Source organism: Panthera leo, chromosome F3, assembly GCF_018350215.1.
Source record: "Panthera leo isolate Ple1 chromosome F3, P.leo_Ple1_pat1.1, whole genome shotgun sequence".
Classification (NCBI taxonomy): Eukaryota; Metazoa; Chordata; class Mammalia; order Carnivora; family Felidae; genus Panthera; species Panthera leo.
The window spans coordinates 25,303,036-25,327,532 of NC_056696.1; the positions used below are offsets into that span (position 1 = coordinate 25,303,036).

Genomic DNA, 24,497 nt, shown 5'->3' on the forward strand with positions numbered 1-24,497 from the left:
GACAAGTGACTCCTCTTTTCACGCTTTTCTATACCCCCACCTCAGCCCCAAGGAACTCCCTGAAAACACAAGTGGGAATGTATCTGGAATTTTCTCTGCCCAGGTATAAGTGATTGTCAGAATGGCAAAGAACTGCTTTCTTTAAGGAAATGAGAAGAAAGCCTTTACAGCCTTTACCTCTTGGGCCAGCCTCACAGCACTCAGCTCACAACAATCTTAGAGAAGAGTTTTAGAAGTCTGGGCAGTCTGTCCTTAAGGAATATCTTGCAAGCAGCGACTGAGGGTGGATCGCTGTTTACTGTGCCACCTGCCCCAACATGGCTTGGGGCCCAACGGGCTCGTACGTCTCCCGGCTCATGTGTGTGCATGTAACCACTGTTCTGCCCCTGGGCGGCTCCTTTTCTGCACACGATGGTTCTATATGGCCATACATGGAGATATTTCCTCTTACAAGCATTTTCCCAACGTGCTTGATTAGGCCAGGTCTTTTCTGGGGCCCAGCTGAGTCATGTGACCTCACTGCATACCACCTTATATGGGAGCACCTAGGATTCGGAGTCAGCTGGCAAGGGGACTCACTGGGGCCATGTGCCTCTGCGGCCCTTGTAAACAGACAGAAGGGGCCCACGGCAAGAGCATAGAGTCCAGTGAGACTCGGGGGCTCTGTGGTATTTTTTTTGAAAGGCAAGTTTTTGAGGACAGAGGGCAGGACCGAGGTCCTCAGCATTTAAGTGTCCCTTTTCCACAACCACACTCGGAGGATAAAGCCTCACGCTAGTTGCCGGGGGACTCTCCCTCCCTGCTGTGTCTGAAGGGCCACGGCTACACACACCTATCACAGCGCTCTCCGGTGACAGCTGGCTTGCAGACGCAGTGGCCTTCGTCACAGGGCCCCGAGATGCCAGCTGGCTCGCAGTCACACTTGGAGTCTCTGGGAAAGAAGAAAAAGAAAATGAGGGGTGTGTTTCCAAGGGCTTCTCAACCACACACCTAAAGATCAGGGGCTCACAAGCAAATGTCAGCAACTTAAGTTTTTCATCTTCCCTGATGCCTCCCTCAGCCATCCTTATCGGTGCTAATCTCTCGCAGACCCCGTAAGGGCTCATTTGTCTGTGTTCCTGCTCCTCTGAAGGCGGCAGCCAGTCCGTGAGCTGTCTGCTACCCAGCCCTAAGGAGAGAAGGGGATTGTGCCAGAATGTGAACCAAATTCATCACTAAACTGGGTAGTTTGGCTTGGTTTGGTTGACTGTTTGGTTGAGTCGCTTTCTCGTCCTTTGCTTCTCTATTGCTTGATTCAGTGATGACTGCTTTCATCAGGACTGATCCCATCTACTTGGTATTGTATTTAATAGCTCTTTCTCTTGCTAATACTCCTATCAAGACACAATTCTCATTCCGTGCAATTTAAGATGTACAACTGAAGGGGCACCTGGGCAGCTCAGTCGGTTGAGCATCTAACTTTGGCTCAGATCATGATCTCACAGCTAGTGGGTTCGAGCCCCACTCCGGGCTCTGTGCTAACAGCTCGGAGCCTGCTTTTAGATTCTGTGTCTGTGTCTCTCTCTCTCTCTCTCTCTCTCTCTCTCTCTCTCTCTCTGTGTGTCTCTCTCTCTCTCTCTCTCTCTCTGTGTGTCTCTCTCTCTCTCTCTCTCTCTCTCTGCCCCTTCCTTGCTTGTGTGCTCTCTCAAAAATAAACATTAAAAAAATTTTAATGTACAATTCGATGGCTTTTAGGTTCTCAGAATTATACAACCATCTCCATTTTAGAACATTCCCATCACTCCAAAAAAAAAAAAAAAAAAAAACAGAAAAACCTGTGCCCTTAGCAATCACCCTCCACTTCCTTTCCCCCCTCCCCTCCCCTCCCCTCCCCTCCCCAGCCCAGGCAACCACAAATCCACCTGCTGTCTCTATAGATCTGCCTAAACATTATCTGTAAATGGAATCCACAATCTTTGGCCTTTTTGCGTTTGGCTTCTTTCCCTTAGTATGTTCTCAAGGTTCATCCAGGTATCAATTTTTTTATGGCTGAATACAGTTCGTCATATGGATAGACTACATTTTGTTTATCCATTCAACAGCTGATGGACATTTGGGTTTAGCTATCATGAATAATGCTACAAACGTTTGTGTACAAGTTTCTATGCAGAGATGGATGTTTTCATATTTCTTGTGTATTTCTAGGAGTGGAATTGCTGAGTTTGGTGGTGGTTTTTTTTTTCCTTTTTTGTAAGACATTCTCAATGGAGTCAATGTTTCCATTTAATTTTGATGCAATCTGTCTCGTGCAGACCAGTGCTTTGGCTAGTAACTTGTGTCACTCAGATGGGCACATGGTCACATGTGCCTATATTGTGGGTCTAAAGCCAAATATGCTGTCTTTTCCCTACTGTTCTGTTCCTCTTCTGACTTCCCTTTGATCCCATCCAAATCCTACCCAAGCCTGGATTGGACTCCCCTCACCCCCTCACCCCCTCACCCCCTCACCCCCTCACCCCCTCACCCCCTCACCCCCTCACCCCCTCACCCCCTCACCCCCTCACCCCCTCACCCCCTCACCCCCTCACCCCCTCACCCCCTCACCCCCTCACCCCCTCACATTTCTCGTCCAATCAGATTCCAGGTCCTGTCAGGCTCCCTGAAGATCCCTTTCCCGGTCTGGATCTTTCACTTGCAAGGGTCCCCTCCTGTCCTTAGCCCCACCACATGACTAACTGGACCCTCTGACAAACATTCTACAACATCTAGTGGTTGCTAAGCACCAGAGACACTAAGAAATGGGGTCCTGGTCTCTAGGAGTCTCAAGGCAGGGCAGAGCTTGAACAACGATGGCAGTGGAGCATAAGGCCAGCTGGAGCCAAGCAGGAACACAGCCTGTGTGCCTTCCCCCACTCTGGGCATTGGGAACGCAATAGTGAACAAGACAAAGCCGACATGGAGCTTCCAGTCTAGTGGGAGAGACAAATACGTAAAGAAAATGAGGGATGTGAAGTAACAACGATCAGAACACAGAAGGTGGAAAGGCCTCTGTGGGGAGTGGATGAGGTGAGGATAGAGCCCGTGAAACTCCCTGTGGCCCTGTAGGAAGCGGGAGTGCTCTAGGCAGGTCCAAGATCACTTGGCTTGGCTCCTCTGACGAAGGGAAGGCAGGCTGGTGGGGCTGGAGTGCAGGGGGCCAGGGGGAGAGGGGTGAGAAAGCCAGGGAGAGCTCACTGCTGAGGGCGCAGAGGACAGAGGATGTTGTAGGGCCCTGCTGGGCCTGCATAAGAAGTTTGTCTCATTCGGAGTGGGAAAGGGAGCTACTGGAGGGTTGCAAGCAAAATGATATGATCGACTTCATATTTTATAAAGCATTTCCAAAGGGATGACACTGGACTGAGGGAAGGGTCTCTGAAGACCATGTAAAAGGGGCAGGGAAGGCCAGAAGAGAACAGTCTGTGCAGAGGCCCAACGGGTGAGAGAACTTGGGACAGTGGTCACCAGGCTGGTGCAAGCATGGCTGGAGGGCGTTCTCCCACGGGCAAGGTGCTGGAAAAGGGGGCAAACGGGAAACGATCCTCTGTGGGCACCCCCTAGCTAATGGCTTCCCTGCCAAGCTCCCCTTCCCCTAGTGTCCGTCTGCTGGCTCTGCAGCTCTGTGGACTGCTTAGGTGACTGATAATGTGTGCTCCCTCCTCTTCCAGAAAAGCCTCTGAAGAGGGACGGAGGACGCTTCAAACTATAGGAATAAAATAGTGCAGAAAAATTTCTCTAGCCCAGTTCATGTTGGGTTGAAATGGGTCCCAGGTAAGAATCTGAAGGACTCTTTACCTCCATCCTGGTTCATCTAAACTGCGGGCAATCCTCAGGGTGGAGAACATGGGTTCCAGAGCCAAAACTCTGGGCCTAAATATTAGTCCACCCTCCCCAGTAATATTGGGCAAACTTAACCTCCTGGGGGGCAAATTTCTGTCTTTAACATGAGCTAATCCCAGCCTCCATGGGTTATTGTGAGGATCACATGCCATAACCCACATGAAGTCCTCAAGCAGCGTTTGGCACACAGTTAGTACTCAGTAAAGTGGCCACTGATGTCACGGTCATTGTCATCACTCATGGCAGAAGCTGCAGTGGTGGGTGCAGGTGCTTACAGTGGCCTCTGGTCCTGGGTGCACCCAGCATCGGTGAGTGTGTGGAAGCCTGGCAGACACCGGTCACACCTGTCTCCTGTCACACCTGGTTTACAGCTGCACCGTCCAGAGTTGTCACATCGAGCGCTGAGAGCACCTGTAACCCGACGGGGTCGGGGGGGGGGGGGAAGGGAAGAAGAAAAGGAAATACTTAATCTATTTGGCATTAGGAAACAACTGTGGCCCCGTGGGAGCACAAGGAATACCAAGGAATATCCACCACCTGCTGCCGCTAATAATTCCACGTTGTCTGAGTACATGTCCACCCACCAGGGCAAGGTTTCACGGCCAAGGATGGCTTCTTCAGGCAAAGAAGCAGAAATTATTCTTGAAGGCAGGCATTTTTACTTAGTATCTGTTCTGATTTGAACATTAGTGTGTAGGCCACTGCCTTATAAGTTGAATCCTGGAGATCTCAAGAAGAGGGAAAATTTGAGCACATCAGCCTCCTCAAAGAGAGTCGGTAGGAGAAAGTGAGCAAGTCTTCCCTTATTCCTGGCAGGCAAAAGCTGTATTTTAAGTGTCCATGCTTGAACAGTGTGATTCTTGGGTGTGAAAAGGCTTCTTAATCTAAAATCTGTACCTACCCAGAGCAGACGACATTCTCGTCCTTGGTGCTATCTCCCCTTCCCTGTGCATCGTACCCGCTTAGTACATATGGCATTTGTCCTGTGATCAGTTTTGTACAGACGTGCTCATACTGGTCAGCGGGCCCTCTCAGACTGAGAGTTGCTGAGAGACCGGTGCTGAGGGCAGCAACTGTGCCACTACGGAAGCCGGACTCTTCTCCATTCTCACTGCCTTCCCTTCCCCCACAGTTCAAGCCTCTGTCTTTTCTCCCAGGACCCGGCCTCCCACTCTGTCTTCCCGGCCTCCATCCTTGTCTCCTTTCTCTCCTCTCATTCTCCTTTAAAAATGGAATTCATCTTGGGGTGCCTGGGTGGCTCAGTCAGTTAAGCATCCAACTTCGGCTCAGGTCATGATCTCACAGTTCCATGGGCTCGAGCCTTGCGTCAAGCTCTGTGCTGACAGCTCGGAGCCTGGAGCCTGCTTCGGATTCTGTCTCTCCCTCTGTCTCTGCACACCCCCTCCTCCCCTGCTCATGCTCTCTCAAAACATTAAAAAAATGGAACTTATTTTTAAATGGGTGGTTCAGTTGGTTAAGTGTCCGACTCTTGATTTTTGGCTCCAGTCATGATCTCACAGTTCATGGGTTTGAGCCCCATGTCAGGCTCTGGGCTGACCGCACACAGCCTGCTTGGGATTCTCTCATCCCCCTCATCCCCTGCCCCTCCCTTCCACTTGCATGTTCTCCCTCTCTCAAAAGAAACATTAAACATTTAAAAATGGAATTCCGATCACATTACTCATCTGTTTAGTCCTCTGGTGGTTCCCCACTGTAAGCAGCATAAAATGCAAACTATATCATGGCCCACAAGACTCAACCTCTCCTTCCTTCCCTCTGCTCCCAGCCCCCCAGCCTTGCTGGTAGAACGTGCCAGACTGCTTCTCTCCTTAGGCACCTGCACTTGCTGCTCCCCTGGCCTGGAACCCTCCTTCCCCAGAGTGTCCCCTGATTGGCCCATCCTTGGCTCTCTGGTCCTGAGTTACTACTACTTCTCTAGTGAAATCTTGGATCCCCAAATCTAAAATCTCCATCTCACCACTACCATAGTCCTGCTTCCTCAGGATTCCCTCAGTCTGTGCTCCCTGCTGTCCCCAGTGCCCAGGACAGAGCCTGACGTAGAGGAGATGCCCAGAAATCTGTCGGATGAAACCATGTACGCCATGAAAGAGGTCGGGGCTGTTGGGAGAGGGTCAAGGGTAGCAAAAGCTGAGCAGGAAGGTGGTGAGAAGTGTACCTCCCCTACTTGACGATTTCCCTGTGCTGGCAGGATGATCAAATAATCCATCTGTCTCAACGAACCGTGATAGCCGGTACCAAGCCGACAGGACACTAACCAGTTGCTCCTTTCTTTCTAATCGGTTATTTGAATTTTTAATTCACTGGTAGATACAATTCAAATCGATAAAGGTATTGGCTCTGCACCTACATAAAAGCTTTTATGCCACCTGTGGAACATGAACAACATCAGTCACACTCAGAGCTGGTGGGAGACCCCATGTCAACTCTGTAAAGCTTGAAGGGGCCCTTCTACTCTACAAGCTGTCAGCCAACACAGCTAAGAAGGAAAGCTGCTTTTTGAATTATGCTCTGATAAGTAACATTCAACAGGAGACATCCCTCTTTATTCAAAAAAAACTTTTAACATTTATTTTTGAGAGACAGAATGCGAGCAGGGGAGGGGCAGAGAGACAGAAAGGGAGAGACGGAATCCAAAGCAGGCTCCAGGCTCCAAACTGTCAGGACGGAGCCTGACGCAGGGCTCAAACCCACAAATGGTGAGATCATGACCTGAGCCGAAGTCCTGAGCCACTCAGGAGCCCCAAGACCTCTCTCTTTAATACAATTAGTTTTCTTTGTTTAACACAAATGGGTGTTGATGGGTTCAGAAACACATTTTTTTTTTTCTCCGTTCCAACTTATGGAAATCACGCTTTTGACTTAAGACCATTCTCCCTGCAGGGGTGCCTGGGTGGCTCCATCGGTTGGGCGTCCACTTCGGCTCAGGTCATGATCTTGCAGTTTGTGGATTTGAGCCCCATGTTGGGCTCTGTGCTGACAGCTCATAGCCTGGAGCCTGCTTCAGATTCTGTGTCTGTCTCTCTCTGCCCCTCCCCCACTTGTGCTCTGTCTTTGTGTCTCAAAAATAAATGGGAAAAAATTTTTTTAAATTCTCCAGTAATTTTTCAGAAATGAGTTATTCTTAGAAGATGGAAAAGACTGTGCTTTGGACTCTGGCCTACATGGACCAAAATGGTTATTCTACAAAACACCGTTCTGAGGGAAATTAACGCTCTCATGAAAATAGGCATTCTGTGTTCAAAAGAGTTCGGGAAATGGTACACTCTAGGCCTTTCAGAGACTTATAACTTCATTCAGTAGGCATGATGCTTGTTTAACTCTTAAGGCCAGTGTTTCCAACCATTATTTGACATTCTTACAGGCCACGTCTATTATCTTGAACACTGTGCTCTATAGGACATTATCTAGAGAATTCTGCTCTAGAAACTGGGGGTCAAAGTGCCCAGACTTTGAAATCCAACAACTCTCCCTTCAAAACCAGCTCTGCCACTTAGCTCTGTGTCCTTGGGTAAACTGCTTACTCATCGCTTATTTTAAGTGAGGGCAACAGCCTATGCCTCATGGAGCTGTTGCAAGACTTTGAACTAAAATATATAAAGGCCTAATTTAGCGTCTCGCACGTAATGGGCACTGGAAGAATGTAGTTTATGCTGCTATCTCAAGGCCTCCTGCAAACCTTGACACAGACATGTGCACTGGTCCTTACTGTGAAAGTGACTACTTTATTTCACATTCTAAAACTGCCGAAATAATAGCACTGGGTTTTCAAAGTATCTCATTAAAATAAAAACCCTTGTCCCAATTCCTACATTGCAAGTTGCTTTTAGGGATTGTGAATAACTGGGTTGAAAGAACAAAATAGCTTCCTGTTTTGTGTCCCAATAAGCTCTTTTAGGGCTTATATAGTTTCTGTGCATCTGAGGGTTCAAGCAGTTATTCTAAAATGATTACTATTTAAAAAATAGCAAATTAAGGGGCACCTGGGTGGCTCAGTCAGTTGAGCGTCCGACTTCAGCTCAGGTCATGATCTCACGGTTCATGGGTTTGAGCCCTGCATCAGGCTCTGTGCTGACAGTTTGGAGCCTGGAGCCTGCTTTGGATTCTGTGTGTCTCTCTCTCTGCCTGCCCCTCCCCTGCTTGTGCTCTGTTTGTCTCAAAAATGTTAAATTTTTTTGATAAATAGTAAACAAGAGGGTATGTCCGTTTGAGAACGCTTTACACACACACATTTGTATTTTAAAGTAACAAGAATTTAAGAATTATAAGTTATTATTGAAGACCTGTTTTGGGATACCTGGGTGGCTCAGTTAAGCATCTGACTTTGGCTTAGGTCATGATCTCACGGTTCATGAGTTCAAGTCCCACTTCGGATCCTGTGTCTGCCTCTCTGCCTGTCTGTCTCTCTCTCTCTCTCTCAAAAATAAAACATTAAGAAAAATTAAGGCATGTTTTCAATAATCAAAATGTTGTATTATGAGTAATCCATTGTCAGGATCATAAATATGTAAATAATAAGAGAACAAGTCCAATATCCTTGATGTCCATACAGGTCTCAAGAATTTAGGTGTCATGGAAAGAAAAAACCACATGTATGTACAGTGAATTTCAAAATATTTGCAAAAGGTTTTCAGGGCTTTTACACATGTGGTTATAGGGCTGAGTTCTCAACTCTTGTTGCTGAACCCACAAAGTCATCACCTAAAAATAAGCCTGGCTGCTATATTTATGAGAAACTGATGTGACATCCAAAATCTGTGACCACTTTGGGGATTACTGATGCTGTTGGCTTCATTCGCCATACATGGAATGATTGCATTTTTTGGGAAGGTGTGTTCTTCATTTTGAGATTGAATATTTGATAAATTCCCTTGTAGGTGATGCATATCTTCTGGCTGATTGGGAGACTGAGAAATCCCATAGGGAATTAAATTTGTGCCACTGGGCTAGGAATCTGGGCAGCCATGGTGTCGTGGGAGACGGCACAGGGTGGGAACTGTCTCTGTCACTAACATGCCACTCAGGCTCGCAGGTCACCTTCTTCGTGTCCGTAACGGTGGGTGCAGTGTGCTAACACCTGCAGGTTGTCCAGTTATGAACACTGAAGAAGATACAGCCTATAAAAATATTCTGGAAAAATATAAAGCACTACCCAGATCTTAGGAAATAAGATCCATGAAGCTTTTCCTGGACATCTAATTGTCTGATGTTGGGGATAAAAGAACAGCATTCTGATGCTTTATTCGTTCATATGGAAGGAATAAGATAATAGTTCTCCATCAGAACTCTGGATTATAACTTTAACTTTTGCAATTGCTTGTTAGAGGACTGGAGGCCATCAGCTCCTCTAGGCCTCCCTTTCCCCACTCCTTAAAAGACATTTGAAAAATTCACTGCCAATTTCAGGATATTAATAAGAAAATAAAATGCTAATAGTTTCAGGCCAAACATATGGCCTTGACAGCATTCCTTCTAAAGTAGAATGTAACTTAAAAAAGCCGGTGTCCCAGGAAACTGCCACACTGATCTCTGTCCTAATTAAAAAAACAAACAAACAAACAAACTACATCAACTACAATTTACTGAGTTGTCTACCACGTGCTTAACACAATTCTCACACAATCCTGTGGTGGGAAAACCATGATGTCCCCCTTCTACAGATGGGGACACAGGGGCAGCAAGCGGTGAAGGGACATGCCCGGAATGACACAGCAGAAGCGGAAGTACCAAGATTTGAACCCAGGCTGTCTGGCTCCAAAACCCACCACTAGTCTTTACATTACCATCTTTGATATCCGTGCACCTGGGGCTGGCCACCTAGCTACACAACCTTCAAGTTTCTTCACCCCCCTCTCTAAGCCCCTGCCACCTCATCTGTAAAATGGACATAATAATAGCACCCTCTTCATATGGTTATTTGTGAAGATTAAATTAATTGCTGGATGAAAGCATCTAGCAAAGTGCCTGGCACAGGGTAATGCAGGTTAGCGATCATATAAGCTGTAAATCATTGTTGGGCTCCTCCTCTGTCTACCAGGATGTTCACACTGAGCCTGGGATGTATACTCCCCAAAGGCAAAGAAAAAGCCAGGCTCATGGATGCTGGGCAAGCAATGGACTCGAGTGAAAGAGAGATGGCGCGGCAAATCCTTCATTACCATCTCTCAGCCACGTGGCAGCCTCCTTGTCTACTGTACGGACTAATAACCTTGTCTTCAGGCTCTCCAGCTAAGTTAATTAAGTTTCTAATTACATTCTTGCTCTTGCTGGGATGACACAACTCCAGTGACTCACAATGAAGCTGCATATCCTAAAGGGATCGGGGCTTTTCAGAAGGGTTGGATGCCCACTAACATGGAATAACTTTTAATTTTTCTTTATGAAGTTCTTTAGTTCACAAGAATTGCTAAATCCAAAAGATTCTGGATGCTGACCCTATGCCACAAAGCTGAGCAAATTGGGCTCAAACACACCGTAACCGCAAGTTTGGTGAACTGGGAAGTGTTTGCTGGAATTTGGGTCTGCGTCAGCCTGGGGTCATCCCCAGTGTTCTGTAATGCTCTCCAACACACTCTACCGGCATCTCCTGGCTAGACCAAAACCTGCCCATTTTTACGTTCATTAAGCTGTTACTCTTAACTGGTTTCAGAGAGCTACGCTGAGTCATTGCCACACACTGTCTATACCCATTAAGTGCACTAACACTTATCCTATTATGCTGTTAAACACTTTCTAACAAAGAAGAGAAACAGATATCTTTTTTGGCAATAATAGACAAGGTATTCTAAAAAACCTCAACTTCTTTAACAGAACTACTGGTCTCTCCCTCTCTATATGTGCTAACTTGTCTTTACTGCCATGACGAATATAGCACAACACGTACATCTGTGTAGGCAAGAACTACACACAGCTGTGCGAATACAGCACTGGGCGACATGTTTTAAAAAACAAAGGATTCCTGCTATGAACCAGCCATCTTGTAGATATTTCCTATTTATTGATTCTATTTTCTTTTGTGAACAAACCCATCAAAGACTCTAATCTGCCTTTTTTTTTTTTTTTTTTTTGAGAGAGTGAATGAGTGAGTGAAAGAGTAGGGGAGGGGCAGAGAGGGAGACTCTTAAGCAGGCTCCATGCTCAGCGGGATCTCACAATCCTGAGGTCCTGACCCTGAGATCCTGACCTGAGCAGAAATCGAGAGGAGGATGCTTAACCAACTGAGCCACCCAGGCGCCCCTCTAATCTGCCTATTAATCAGGGTGTCTCTTGGACTAATACAACTCTATATTGCTAGCACCTACCATAGCACCAGAAACAGATTTTCCTATCGCTTTATTTTTCGAGAGGTTGGTCAAAGGCATTGCTATGGATGCACTGGAAGCCTACAAAGCTTCCTTTGTCCCTGGGCCAAACTCTCATCTGCCAGGGAAAGTAATCATGGGCCTCTTGCTACTAGAATTCAAGCCAACTGTGTCCTAAAGACTCCAGCTGATTCCTACAACCCAGACTTAAGACAGAAAAATGTGTTGCCTTTCAGATAGAAATGCTAAGACCCTACACTACCAGTGCCTAGTAGATTCCCAATTGTTCTAGATGTTGAGCATCACTCTCTTGCCCTCCTGGCTTCTCTCTTCCTTCCCCCCTCTCTATTTGCCTTTCCCCCAACTACCTTTTTTTTTTTTTTTTTTTTTTTTTTTTTTTTTTTTTTTTTTTTTTTTTTAGCATAGTCAACACACAAGGTTACATTAGTTTCAGGTGTACAACACCGTGATTCAACATCTCTGTAGGTCATGCTGTGTTCCCCACAAGTGTAGCTACCACCTGTCACCATAGGACACTATCACAATATCACTGACTGTCTTCCCTCTCCCCTGCACCTATTTTGCCCATCCCCCCCCACCTCCCCTCCCTTCTGGCAACCATTGGTTGGTTCTCTGTATACGTCTGATTCTGCCCCCCCCTTTTTTTTAATTTAACGTCTACACCCAACATGGGGCTCAAACTCGCCACCCCAAGATCAAAAGTCGCCCACTCTTCTGACTGAGCCAGCCAGGCTCCCCTGATTCTGCTTTTTTGTTTACTCGTTTGTGGGTTTTCTTTAATTCCGCTTAGGAGTGGAATCATATGGTGTTTGTCTTTCTCAGTCTGACTCCTCTCACTCAGCATACTACCCTCCAGGTCTGTTCTTGCTGTCGCACATTACCTCTGGGGTTACAGTTGCAGGGTAAGCAGCGATCCCTCTCTCTCTGTCGGTAGAACCCCTCCTTGCACCTCTCGCAGTGAACGCCGTCGGTGTTGTCAATGCAGTTGAGGCAGCGGAACCCGTTGCCTGTCTGTCTGTGAAGCTCCTGATCAAAGATGCATTGGCTGGACTTCCCACTGCAATCACAGACTAGGGATGGGGGTGGGGAAAAAGACCTCGCTAGTAAAAAGCTCAGAGACAATGTTATTAATGTAAATTAGGTGCAGGGTACTAAATATTCACACCAGCTACTTGGAGTAAGGTAAGGATGACATGGGCTGAAGGAAGGTTGGGAGAGTCTCTGCCCCACCCAAAGGGAGCAGCAGCATGCTGGGGCAGGGGGGTTGCTGTCAGGGAGAACGTGAGCTCAGGGTTGCCCGACTGTCCCATTCCTCAAGAGACACCAAAAATCTTATGTATTTTTTTTAATGTTTATTTTTGAGAGAGACCCAGAGCGTGAGCAGGGGAGGGGCAGAGAGGGAGGGAGAAGCAGAATCTGAAGCAGGCTCCGAGCTGTCAGTGCAGAGCCCAATGTGAGCCTCGAACCCTTGAACCGTGAGATCATGACCCGAGCTGAAGTTGAACACTTAACTGAGTCACCCAGGCACCCTTCATTATGTATTTTTATGTAAAAATTCCTGGCTTAAATTTGCAAAGAATTCATTTTTACAGCCCTGTGCAACCCCATAGAACAAGTCTACCGGCTAGAGAAAACCTGAGGACTGCCAGCGGGTGCGCTCTGGCACAGCTGTCCAACAGCTGACGGCGTCCTCTGTTCAAGATACACAATATCTGTCCCTCCTGTGATGGTCAAGGCTGAGGAGCTAATGCGACTGTCTGGACAGGAATCTCCCTCTGCCCTTCACTGTGCCTTGAGTGTCCCTCCCAAAGCCAGGTGTCAATGGGGAACCAGAGTCCCATGAAGAATCAACTTTCCCAAATATCTAGGAAAGTTTACCCCATTGAGTGACATCTCCATGGGGGACCTAAAAGTCAATGAGGAAACGTGGAAATACCCCACGTAATTCCTGGCACACAGCAGACTCTAAAAAATGTCACAACTGAGAAGACAAAGATGATAAGCCTTGAGGTTAAAAGAATTGGACCAAATCAGTACTAGTTCTATTTTCAGAGGCAAATCTCTTCAACTCTGAATCTTCTTTCTTATAAATGTAAAAGGAATTACCTGCCTCCCTGGACTGTTGAGAGGATCCCAATGAGAAAAGAATACCAAGCCCTTCACACCTGCTAATTCACTCACACAAGACAGGCATTGCCTCAGAGGAGTAAAATGCATTTCAGAAAGGTTAAGTAATTTGACCCAGTGGAGAGCTAGGGTTGGAACCTGTGTCTGATGCCAGACTTCATTTTCTTTCCACCAGGCACATTGTCCATTGGCCACGTGGCCTCAATAAGAGTCCATTTCTAGAACTGCCTAGGGCCACAACTTACCCAGAACACTGATTTAAAAAAAAAAAAAATGCCAGCGCACGTGCTGAACAGCTGCCCTGTGCAGGCCATGTCAGGGCTCTGAAGGCACAAAGGGGACTAAATAAACATGATGAGCTTCTGAAGCGACTTCTTACCACACACATCTCTCCAGAGCCCATGCTGTCTCTAGCACCTCACACGTATCAGCTCAGTTACTTCTCACAAGAACACATCAGCACGAGTGGTCTTGTCCCCATTGACTGGATGAAGCACCTAATGCTGGATATCTTGCTTAAAGTCACACAGCTAAATGGCAACCATAGAACTTGCTCCTAAGTGTGTCCAACCACAAAGCCTTCACCCCGCCCCCTGCTTCTCGAGAACCTGGTTACCACTGCAGGTAGGCATTTCTCCTAGAAATCCCTCACAAAGGCTCATTCAGCCCCTACATAAATTCTGTCCCACCACAGACAGCACTGGTTGTTCCAGATTACTTTTTCGGGAGTTTTAACCTCTGCCTCCCTCCGTGTAATTTTTACTACGTGTTCTTGCTCTTCCTTGGAAAACACACACACACCTACTGTGGTCTTCATTTACTTATCACTTTGTTTCAAACATGGCTTTACAAGCACTGTGACAGCCGGGGCTTTGACTGTCTGAAGACAGCTATCCTATCTCCCTCTCTAGCCTTCTCTCCTTCTGGTTAAACTGGAGGCCTGTCACCTCCATGTCTTTCAACCGTTTCCCATGGGATGATTTCTAGATTCTTGACTGTCCTCCAAGGAACATACTGATTTCCCAATGTCTTTCTTAAAAGGGCCTGAATTTATCACAGTCCTCCAAGTGTGGTTTGACTAGCTCAGCATGCAACACAACTGGGTGTTAGAACTCCACGGACGCAGTTTTGCATTTCGTTAAACTCAGTGTGTTAAGCTTGCACTCAATTCAGACTCCCAGCTCTCTCTGCAGAACGGGTGCCAACTCCAATCTTCCCCAGTGAATGCTTGTGTAACTGATTTTTTGGATCCCGAACAGATGTGCCACACAGCTGTCATGTGCTGTGAAATTGCTGAGACCATCCTTAGGCATGTATAAGCACTAAATTCAGCAGCCAACGACCCTTGTGTGAGGTCAGTCGCCTGGATCACGCAGTGTGCCAATGCCCTTTCTGCCCTGGGTGCCTTTTGAGGGCAGTCTCAAAACAATTACAAAATTTTCACTGTGCCTTTCTGACCCAGAACAAACTTTCTGCTGGTAATCGTTAACTTTATAAGGATGGCTCATGATATATTTAGAACACTTTCAAAAATAGACAACCTTGTTATAATCTGGTGTTTAATGCCTCCCTCCCCTTCTGTCCTCTCTCCTGTCAGGCTCTACTCTGAAAAACTGTGTTCTCCCTTTAAATCCCCCAGCCTTCTGCAGAGATACATTACAGTTTGAGCAAGGGGGATCTTCAGCCAGCAACTCTGCTCTGGAACTTGCTCACTGCCAAATCCCCCTCCTCTCTCACTGGGGTTTCCATGAAAGCCCAAGGTTGTGCTGACTGGGTAGGGCCAAGTAGGCCTTGTGTTGGGAAGTGTATAGGCCTCCTATGTCTGCATCGTGTGAGAACCTCATGAAGATGTTCTCCAGCCCTGCCTGCAGGACTTTGAGGTTTCCAAGCTGCACTGAGCTCAACACTTAGCTGCACTGCACTTTAGCTTAATATTGAGTCTTCTGAACCTTCACCCCCAGAGAAGGAGGGTAGAGACTGCTCCTCTTGCATGAGATGACCCCTTTTGTCGCTGATGCTTTTGAAACATGGTCTCAAATCATCTCCCAAATTTAGACTAACCTCCCTAAAACTATTACTCATTCTCGCTACTGGGGGGAAGGAAATCTTTTTATTTCAAATTCCAGAATATTCTTGCAATTGGCTTAATAAAATGGGCCTCATACAGCTTGAGCCTGGTCCTTTTTTGAGACAGTGTGTGTGTGACAGTGTGTATGAATGCAAGTGGGGGAGGGGAAGGGGCAGAAAGAGAGCGAGGGGAGGGAGAGAGAGAATCCAAGCAGGCTTCATGCTGTGGGGCTTCATCTCACAAACCAAACCGGTAAGATCACGACCTAAGCCAAAAAGTCTCAAACACTTAACTGCCTGAACCATCCAGGCGCCCTGAGGCTTGTCCTTTTTATTCTGTGACCGATTTCTGCCTAACCACTACCATGGGCATGCTGGTTGCTGAAGGGCACTGCCCGGCTAGGAATGAGGTGACTGGGAGCAGTGGGGACTCTGCCAACAGGGCTAAGAGGAAAAGCAGCCAAGTGTAGCCACATGGGGATCCTGCCTACTGTGGTCAGCATTTCCACTCACGTTTCTAAAGAAAACAGAAATCTGGCCCTGTAGGAGATCTGATCTTTTTTATTTAAAAATTTTTTTAACTTTATTCATTTTTGAGAGATGGAGAGAGACCACATGAGTAGGGGGGGAGGGGCAGGGGGAGACACAGAATCCGAAGCAGGCTCTGAGCTGTCGGCACAGAGCCCGATGTGGGGCTTGAACCCACAACCATGAGATCATGACCTGAGCCAAAGTCAGATGCTTAACCAACTGAGCCACCCAGGTACCACTGAAATCTGATTTTTAAATGTTGGCCAAAAAATATTTTTTTTATATCTGTTTGAAATAAATCTATGTCCAAGGGCAAATCTCTGCTCTTCTAACAGGCAGAAAACACATGTCCTGCTTTAGAAAAAGGAGGAATGAAGCCCTAGTATATGGCACAGTGGCCTGGTCGTAGTGGGTGTTTGATGTGTGTTTAAAGAACAAATGAATGAAAATTCTCTTGAGCTTTAGGAACCCCTGAGCTGTGTTTCTACCATTGAAAGGATTCCATGTGTCCCCATGTGTCTTCACATGCCTTAAAAATATAAATACTAATATCTAGCAGTCACTCTCTTCCCTGTTCCATGAAAGGATGCTTTTCTCTACAGAAGACCAGTCCAGAAAACAGCCTGCCTTGGTAACTTCTACTGCAATGACTTATTTAGGTTAATAGACCCAAATATAAGCCTTGGCTACATTTTAAAACAAATTCTAAAAATTTATTATACTTTCCTTCTTTTATATTTGGCCTTGTTCAAGTTTGTCTAGAGCTCTTATTTTTATTTTGTAATTTTGCTATGCTTCCGAATTTCATAAATGGTTTATCTAGTTTCAGGACATCTTTTTTTTTTTTTTTTTTTTTTTAATATATGAAATTGTCAAATTGGCTTCCATACAACACCTAGTGCTCATCCCAAAAGATGCCCTCTTCAATACCCATCACCTACCCTCCCCTCCCTCCCACCCCCATCAACCCTCAGTTCTCAGTTTTTAAGAGTCTCTTGTGCTTTGGCTCCCTCCCTCTCTTTTTTTTTTCCTTCCCCTCCCCCATGGGTTTCTGTTAAGTTTCTCAGGATCCACATAAGAGTGAAAACATATGGTATCTTTCTCTGTATGACTTGTTTCACTTAGCATCACACTCTCCAGTTCCATCCACGTTGCTACAAAGGGCCATATTTCATTCTTTCTCATTGCCACATAGTACTCCATTGTGTATATAAACCACAATTTCTTTATCCATTTATTGGTTGATGGACATTTAGGCTCTTTCCACAATTTGGCTATTGTTGAGAGTGCTGCTATAAACATTGGGGTACAAGTGCCCCTAGGCATCAGTACTCCTGTATCCCTTGGGTAAATTCCTAGCAGTGCTACTGCTGGGTCATAGGGTAGGTCTATTTTTAATTTTTTGAGGAACCTCCACACTGTTTTCCAGAGTGGCTGCACCAGTGTGCATTCCCACCAACAGTGCAAGAGGGTTCCCGTTTCTCCACATCCTCTCCAGCATCTATAGTCTCCTGATTTGTTCATTTTGGCCACTCTGACTGGCGTGAGGTGATATCTGAGTGTGGTTTTGATTTGTATTTCCCTGATGGGGAGCGACACTGAGCCTCTTTCATGTGCCTGTTGGCCATCTGGATGTCTTCCTTAGAGAAGTGTCTGTTCATGTTTTCTGCCCATTTCTTCACTGGGTTATTTGTTTTTCGGGTGTGGAGTTTGGTGAGCTCTTTATAGATTTTGGATACTAGCCCTTTGTCTGATATGTCATTTGCAAATATCTTTTCCCATTCCGTTGGTTGCCTTTTAGTTTTGTTGGTTGTTTCCTTTGCTGTGCAGAAGCTTTTTATCTTCATAAGGTCCCAGTAGTTCATTTTTGCTTTTAATTCCCTTGCCTTTGGGGTTGTGTCAAGAAATTGCTACAGCTGAGGTCAGAGAGGTCTTTTCCTGCTTTCTCCCCTAGGGTTTTGATGGTTTCCTGTCTCACATTCAGGTCCTTTATCCATTTTGAGTTTATTTTTGTGAATAGTGTAAGAAAGTGGTCTAGTTTCAATCTTCTGCGTGTTGCTGTCCAGTTCTCCCAGCACCGTTAAAGAGACTGTCTTTTTCCCATTGGATATTCTTTCCTGCTTTGTCAAAGATACTAGTTGGCCATACTTTTGTGGGTCTAGTTCTGGGGTTCCTATTCTATTCCATTGGTCTATGTGTCTGTGTTTGTGCCAATACCATGCTGTCTTGATGATTACAGCTTTGTAGTAGAGGCTAAAGTCTGGTCCATCAGGGCATCTTGACAGAAAAGCAAGCGATGAAGGGTGCCCGGGGGCTCAGCCGGTCAAGCATCTGACTTTGGCTCAGGTCATGATCTCACAGTGTGTGAGTTCGAGCCCCACGTCAGGTTCTATGCTGACAGCTCAGAGCCTGGAACTTGCTTCAGGTTCTGTGTCTCCCCCTCTGTCTCTGCCCCTCCCCTGCTCATGCACATGCTGCATGTGCGTGCTCTCTCAAAAAATTATAATCGTTAAAAAACAAGCAATGAAAGTATAAAGATGAGGGTTTTGGACATTTCCTAAGTTGCCTGGGAAGCATTTATCGAGGGTCCATTCGCTCAACAAATACATATGGAGTATCTAGTATGGATACAGTGGTAAACAAAACCAATAGATGTCCCAGCCCTCATGAAGTTCTCATGTGAGGAGGGGGGAAAAAATAAGTAATACAGAGAATATTTGGATAGTGATATTTGTCAAGGAGAAATACATAAAGCAGTGAAAGGAAACAGGAAGTTGTGGGGTGGGAGGGGGGAGGTGAGAAAGTGAAAGTGACATAAGCTGACTTACTTTTTAAGATTTTTTTTTTTTTTAATCTCTACACCCAATGTGGGGCTTGAACCCACAACCTTGAGGTTGAGTCACACGCTCCACCAACTGAGCCAGCCAGGTGCCCCTGGTTTACTTCTCTATTTTGAGGCTGGTCTGTTCATGAGCTTTGTCGGCTTGTCTACCAGGCATGGTGTTTTTCTTACCAATTATGAATTACCCACCAAATGTATCAAATTATTCACCTCTCATTTTGTTATGTATTTTCTTTTCCTCTCCTGATAAATCTTTCTTTTCCAAGTACCTCATTGGTAGATTTTTGTCTTACTGGTTCTTACTCCTTTTCCCCCCTCCTCCTTCTGTCCTTAGTCACTGAGATGTACATCCATTTCACTTGTTGAACAAAGATCACTTCATGGGGCGCCTGGGTGGCTCAAGTTGTGATCTCATGTTTTGTGAGTTCAAGCCCCACATTGGGCTCTCTGCTGTCATCATGGAGCTGGCTTTGGATCCTCTGTCCCTCCCCCCTCTCTGCTCCTTCCCTGCTTGCACACACATGCGCTCTCTCAAAAATAAACGTTTAAAAAAATGAATAAAAATCATTCCTGACAGGGAGGCCACATTGGATGTCTGCATCCTGGGACATCATAAGCCAGCATGATTTCAAAAAGGGGAGCTGCCAATGTTTTATTTTGTCACATAAGCTATGATATATGTAGATATTTAATATATATATGTTGGGTTTTGTCAAATACTTCTCACATTATCCATGTTTTTCTCATTTCACTATGGACAGGCATGGCTCTGGGACCTGGTGCTAATTTATCACTGCAGCAGAAAAAATAAACAAGTTCCTCTCAGACCCTGAACAGACCCAAAGCCTTACAGGGTCTAGGAATCAAGACAGGCAGGTTTTTTTCTCCCTTTTTCACTGAACTCCGTATCCTAGGTGCCAGGTTCCATCGTTACTCTTGTTTAACTCATTTGTCCCGTACTCTTTCCAAGCTAGAGACATCTCTGCAAGGTTCTGTCCTTTTCGCTCTCTGTCCTGCACTCCAGCTCCCGGAAATCCTGGTCTCTGTCAGCCAGGCATCTCTCCACAGCTACAGCAATAAAATTCATCAAGTTGACCTCAAGCCCTGTGTAAACACACGTGAAACCAAGTCATTTTACTCAGATTTTCACATATTTCTTTCAGTCTAGTAAAGTGTGGGTGGGTTTTGTGTCTGCCTCTCTGTTGCTGCTTCTTTGGCACTTAAGTATTTATTATAATAATCACTGTAATAGCATACCGTTGCTGACCCTCAAGGTGCTTCTTAGAGGAGCCCTCCAGGCTGCCAGACACAGGCTGATCTGCCCACAGCCACCCACACTCCCCCAGACTCTGCGAACAATGGAGCAAGTGTGCAGAGCCCCTCAGGCTCACTTCACAAGGCTCCCACCCTCGCTCAAACACACAGCTCCGACAGGTCCGGACAGGAAGCACAGGGCAAAGGCTGTTTCCAAGCTGCATCCTTAAGAGAATGAAAGGAAACTGAAAATACAGGTACTTCCTAGGTTTGCACTGTGGCAAAGCCTTGGAATAATCAGCATCAGCGGCTGCTGTTCATCAAGACCTCATTTTAAGTTCCCCGTAGGACACACCGCGAGCAATTACAAGAAAGTTTAACAACTTGGCGCCAATCTGATCATTTGTGTATAAGCAGGTCTTTTCTATTGTTCTAAGCTGAAAAACATGCTCAGCTTTTCACCGAGGTGATCTAATTTCCATCCTCTGTACAGCGTATGGGATCATCGTGCTTTTTAGTGCTCTCACAAGTAACAACAAATTAAAAAATCCAAGCTCCTTTCCAAACCCTGAAGATTTGGCCCCGCCGACGTCTCCAACTTTACCGCATTCCTCTTTCTCTCTCTTGTTCACTGGGCTCCAACACACAGACCTTTGCATGAACTCTGGGAAGCACCACCTCCTTCCCACCTCAGGCCTCCAGGCTTGCCACTTCCTTTGCCAGGAGCGCTACCTGCCTCCACCTCCCTACATCTACACAGCCACAGGCTGATCTTTTAAAGAGCGTAAATGATATCGTGCAGGGCCCCCGATGGCCCTTCTACAGCTTCTCCCTCCTCTGAATGCCCACGGGACTTCATCCTCGCCTCCATCCTGGTACTTCTCACCTTCTGTCCTGTCTTCACTATTTGTGTATGACTTACTTCCTCCGTAACGTTTTCTACATTTGTATCCACATGGGACCTAACACAGGGCGCAGGACTGTGATGGGTGGGTGGATGGATGGATGGGAGGGAGGCAGGCAGTCTGACTCAAAAAAAAAAAGTAAAAAAAAAAAAAAAAAAAAAAACCAGCAAACCCGAATGTACAGAAATCTCCCAGGAGTCCAGAGACCCGGTATGAAATTTTCTCAACACACCAGATTTGCGTTGTCTACATGTGGCATTCAGTGTAAGTATAAAAAGCTAATGTTTCAATCAAAAAAATGCAGGGTGAGATGGGAACAGAGAGAAAGGAAAGGTGATCTGTTCACTTAGAAGGAGTGGCTGAGACTTTCTGGTTGCTCTCACACCAGAGGAACTATTACTGCCTCCAGGCCACCTCCGCACTGGTGGTCCCAGACCCCTGGGCTGCAATGACACCCAGCCTGCCCTCTCCAAGGGCAGCAAGGCCAGAGCCAGGTGGGCGGAAGGGCCTGAGGTATGGCCTGCCTGAGACCAGGAGATCAGTTTGCAGTGGTGGGGCAGCCTTGACAGGCAGGGTGCACTTGGCGGGCGCAAGGGAAGATCTCAGGGGCTAGGAATCTGAGCGTCGTGTTTGAACCTGGCAGCGTGTGCTGGCCGCCCTCACCCACAGCTCTGCTGCCCTCGCTTCCACTTCAGGGGCTCCGGGCGCTAATGCTGACTCAGTTACGGGGCAGTAGGTTTGGAAAGTGTTACCCGTGATCTGTGGATGAGTCCATACAGAGATGGCACCCGTGCTCTTCCTTATTTAGCCCTGTCTCCCCAGCATTTTGTGCCCCTCATTCCTTTTCCAAGATACCACATCTTTTTCTCTCCTTCCCTTTTGAAACTGTCTTCCCTTGGACACTAGAAGACCATACTGTCAGATTTCCTCTTGGCTTCTGACCTTGTCCCCCCACCCCTCCCCAAGTCTTGTGGCTCCTCTCCTTACACTAACTCTAAATGTTGGGGTTGTTCCAGGCTCAGCCCTGAGCCTCCACGAGGCCTCCCTCTGGGACTTGCCCATCCAAGCCAAGGGCTTAGGTAACCATGATAGCTGTTGACTGGTATGCCAAGGTACTTCCTGGCCCAAACTTCATTGTCAACTCTAGACCAGCCATCCGCTTGACGTGTCCAGCTGGTTGCCTCACAAGCTTTTCACACAAAATGTGTTTAAAGCCAAATTCCTAGTTGTCATCCCTTTGAGTCAGAAGGCTGGAAGCTATTCTTATAGGTTCTCTGTCATTCTTCCTTGCCTGTATTCTATTCAACACCAAATTTTATTGACATAACCCACTAAATAGCTCGTTCACCCAAGTCAATGTCCACAGTAGCCCTTCTAGACCAAACCCCTATCACCTCTTGCCTACAATACTTCTTGACTGAATTCCCAGCAACTTCTCTTGCCTCCATCCAGCAGTCGGAAAACCTTACCAAAATATATTCTACCAATACCTCTCTGCTTACAACTCTGATAATTCTCCTTGACTTTTAGGATAAAGACCGAATTCCTTGACATTGCTACAAATATTTCCATGGTCTAACCCTAACTACTTTTCCAGCCTAATTTCATATAACACTCCTCACTGGGACATCTTCACCTCTCTCCCATTCATTTCATTTATACCTCACTTTGTCTTTGCTTCCTCAGCTTTTTAAAGTTCTTTTGTGAAGGAAAAGCATCATGGTGGGGAGAGGTGAGTTGGGGCTAACATTGGCAACCACCATGTTCTCTCTTGTTTGTCCAAAGCAGTTACGCAAAAAATTAAGCCTCCATTGTCCAATTGAATATTATTTCCTTCCTCCAAGTCAAAAAACTGGCCTCCTGTAAACTGACACGTTTATGCTCAAAGATAGCTGCCGTCACCTCTGAGAAGTCACTTGTAATGAGGCTCTTTAATAGGAAATCCAAATGTAAAGAGCTAGACTGAAAACAGTGAACAAAATGAATCTTGAGAGTGGTATACTCAGATTAAAAAAAAACAACCCAGCAAATGCTTATCTTCAGAACAAAAGCAATTATTGAAAGTGTCCTTTATTGAGAATATGTGGGCAAAGGAGAGGGACAGAGGGGGTGGGGGAGAGAGAGAATCTCAAGCAACCTCTATGTTCAGCATGGAGCCCAACGTGGGGCTCAATCCCATCACCCTGAGATCAAGACCTGAGCCAAAATCAAGAGTTGGACACCTAACCAACTGAGCCATCCAGGCACTTTGAAAGTGTCCTTTAAATAGCAATCTATTCTAATGTATTATTTGTCATTTTTACACATATTCAAATTGAACATTACATATGAAGTCCAAAGCAAGATCAATCTGACATCTATCAGAGAGGTAGATACCAAAGGCACTGGTAGCTATCATCCTATTTGCAAAAATCAAAGTCTCCAAACCTGAAATGCTCAACATGACACGGTATTTTTACCATATTGTACTTACATGTGATGATGAAAATGCTCTTAAGTATTTTCTAGTTTTAAAGCCTCCTACATGAGATTTTTCTTTCCAAGATTTAATATGTTTCTCAGGTTGGGTGAATACTTTGAAACAAAGTCTGAACATTTCTTCGCTTAATCTTGAAATGTTGTGGATTAATGTGTGAATGTCTGCTTCCAGTTTTATCTTTTTAAGGCATGTCACAATATGTTTTCTAATTAAAATAAAAAACCAAAATGGCACTTCCCTCATGAAGAGTCTTTTAATTGAACTCAGTTTTTTCCTCTCATATTTTTCACAGCTGCCTTTTAAGCCAACAGAGCCAGAACCACTGATGTGTATCCTGCCTGACTGTTTGCTTCTCAGGGTATGTAAATGCCCAGGCAGGTGTAAGTCTGCACCAAGAAGTGCCCTAAGGAGAGGAACACTTCAGGTGTTCTAATCACATGGGCAATTTGGGATGTTAGAATTATGGACCAATTTTTTGAACTCTTAATAGTCCAAAGTCATCAAGAGTCAAACTCAGGTCACCACATTTTCCTTTGGAATGATTATGACCTAAAAGGAGTCACCTAGTTTCACTGAGTTCATAGCATATTCTACTACAACCTAGATGTGGAAACAGCACACATGGACCGCAGATACTCCACCTGGTAAGGCATACACCAGGAGACCACACCTGGAGATGTCTTCCCCCTAATCCCCCACTAGGGTCCAGGCAGACAGCAGGGAGAGGGAAAGAACATCCCAGCCAACAGGGAGGTTGGGGGCACCAATTTTCATCTAACTAGCAAAGGAGTTCAGGGTACAGGAGGAGGCTCAGTCTGAGTTCAAAGGTGAAAGAGAAGAGGAGATTAGGACATGAGATACAGAGGAGTCTCCCCTTTCCTTGCACCTGCCACCTATAAGGGCTCTACTCCGAGACCACAAGTGTCAGGCTCAGTGAGTGTGCGTGGTAAGGATTCCATATGCAAATATCCAATACTGTTATGTAAACCCACACTCTTCTGCCCCCATATATAGCAATTTTCTGTATTTCTAAGAAATCATCTATAAAGAAAAACATCAATATGGAAAGCATATTTGACTACAGAGTACAGTATTCA

At 45.9% G+C, this 24,497-nt stretch overlaps 1 protein-coding gene across 1 annotated transcript in view; it reads right to left on the reverse strand.

Moving 5' to 3' along the window:
• LAMC2 (laminin subunit gamma 2) overlaps positions 1–24,497 on the reverse strand; it is a 57,165-nt gene that overhangs the window by 25,006 nt on the left and 7,662 nt on the right. The window contains exons 2-4 of the mRNA XM_042925567.1: positions 12,077–12,265; positions 4,131–4,266; positions 833–931 (exon numbers count right to left, since the gene is read on the reverse strand). Of these exons, the coding sequence (XP_042781501.1) occupies positions 833–931; positions 4,131–4,266; positions 12,077–12,265 (424 nt within the window). The remainder of the gene's footprint in view (positions 1–832; positions 932–4,130; positions 4,267–12,076; positions 12,266–24,497) is intronic.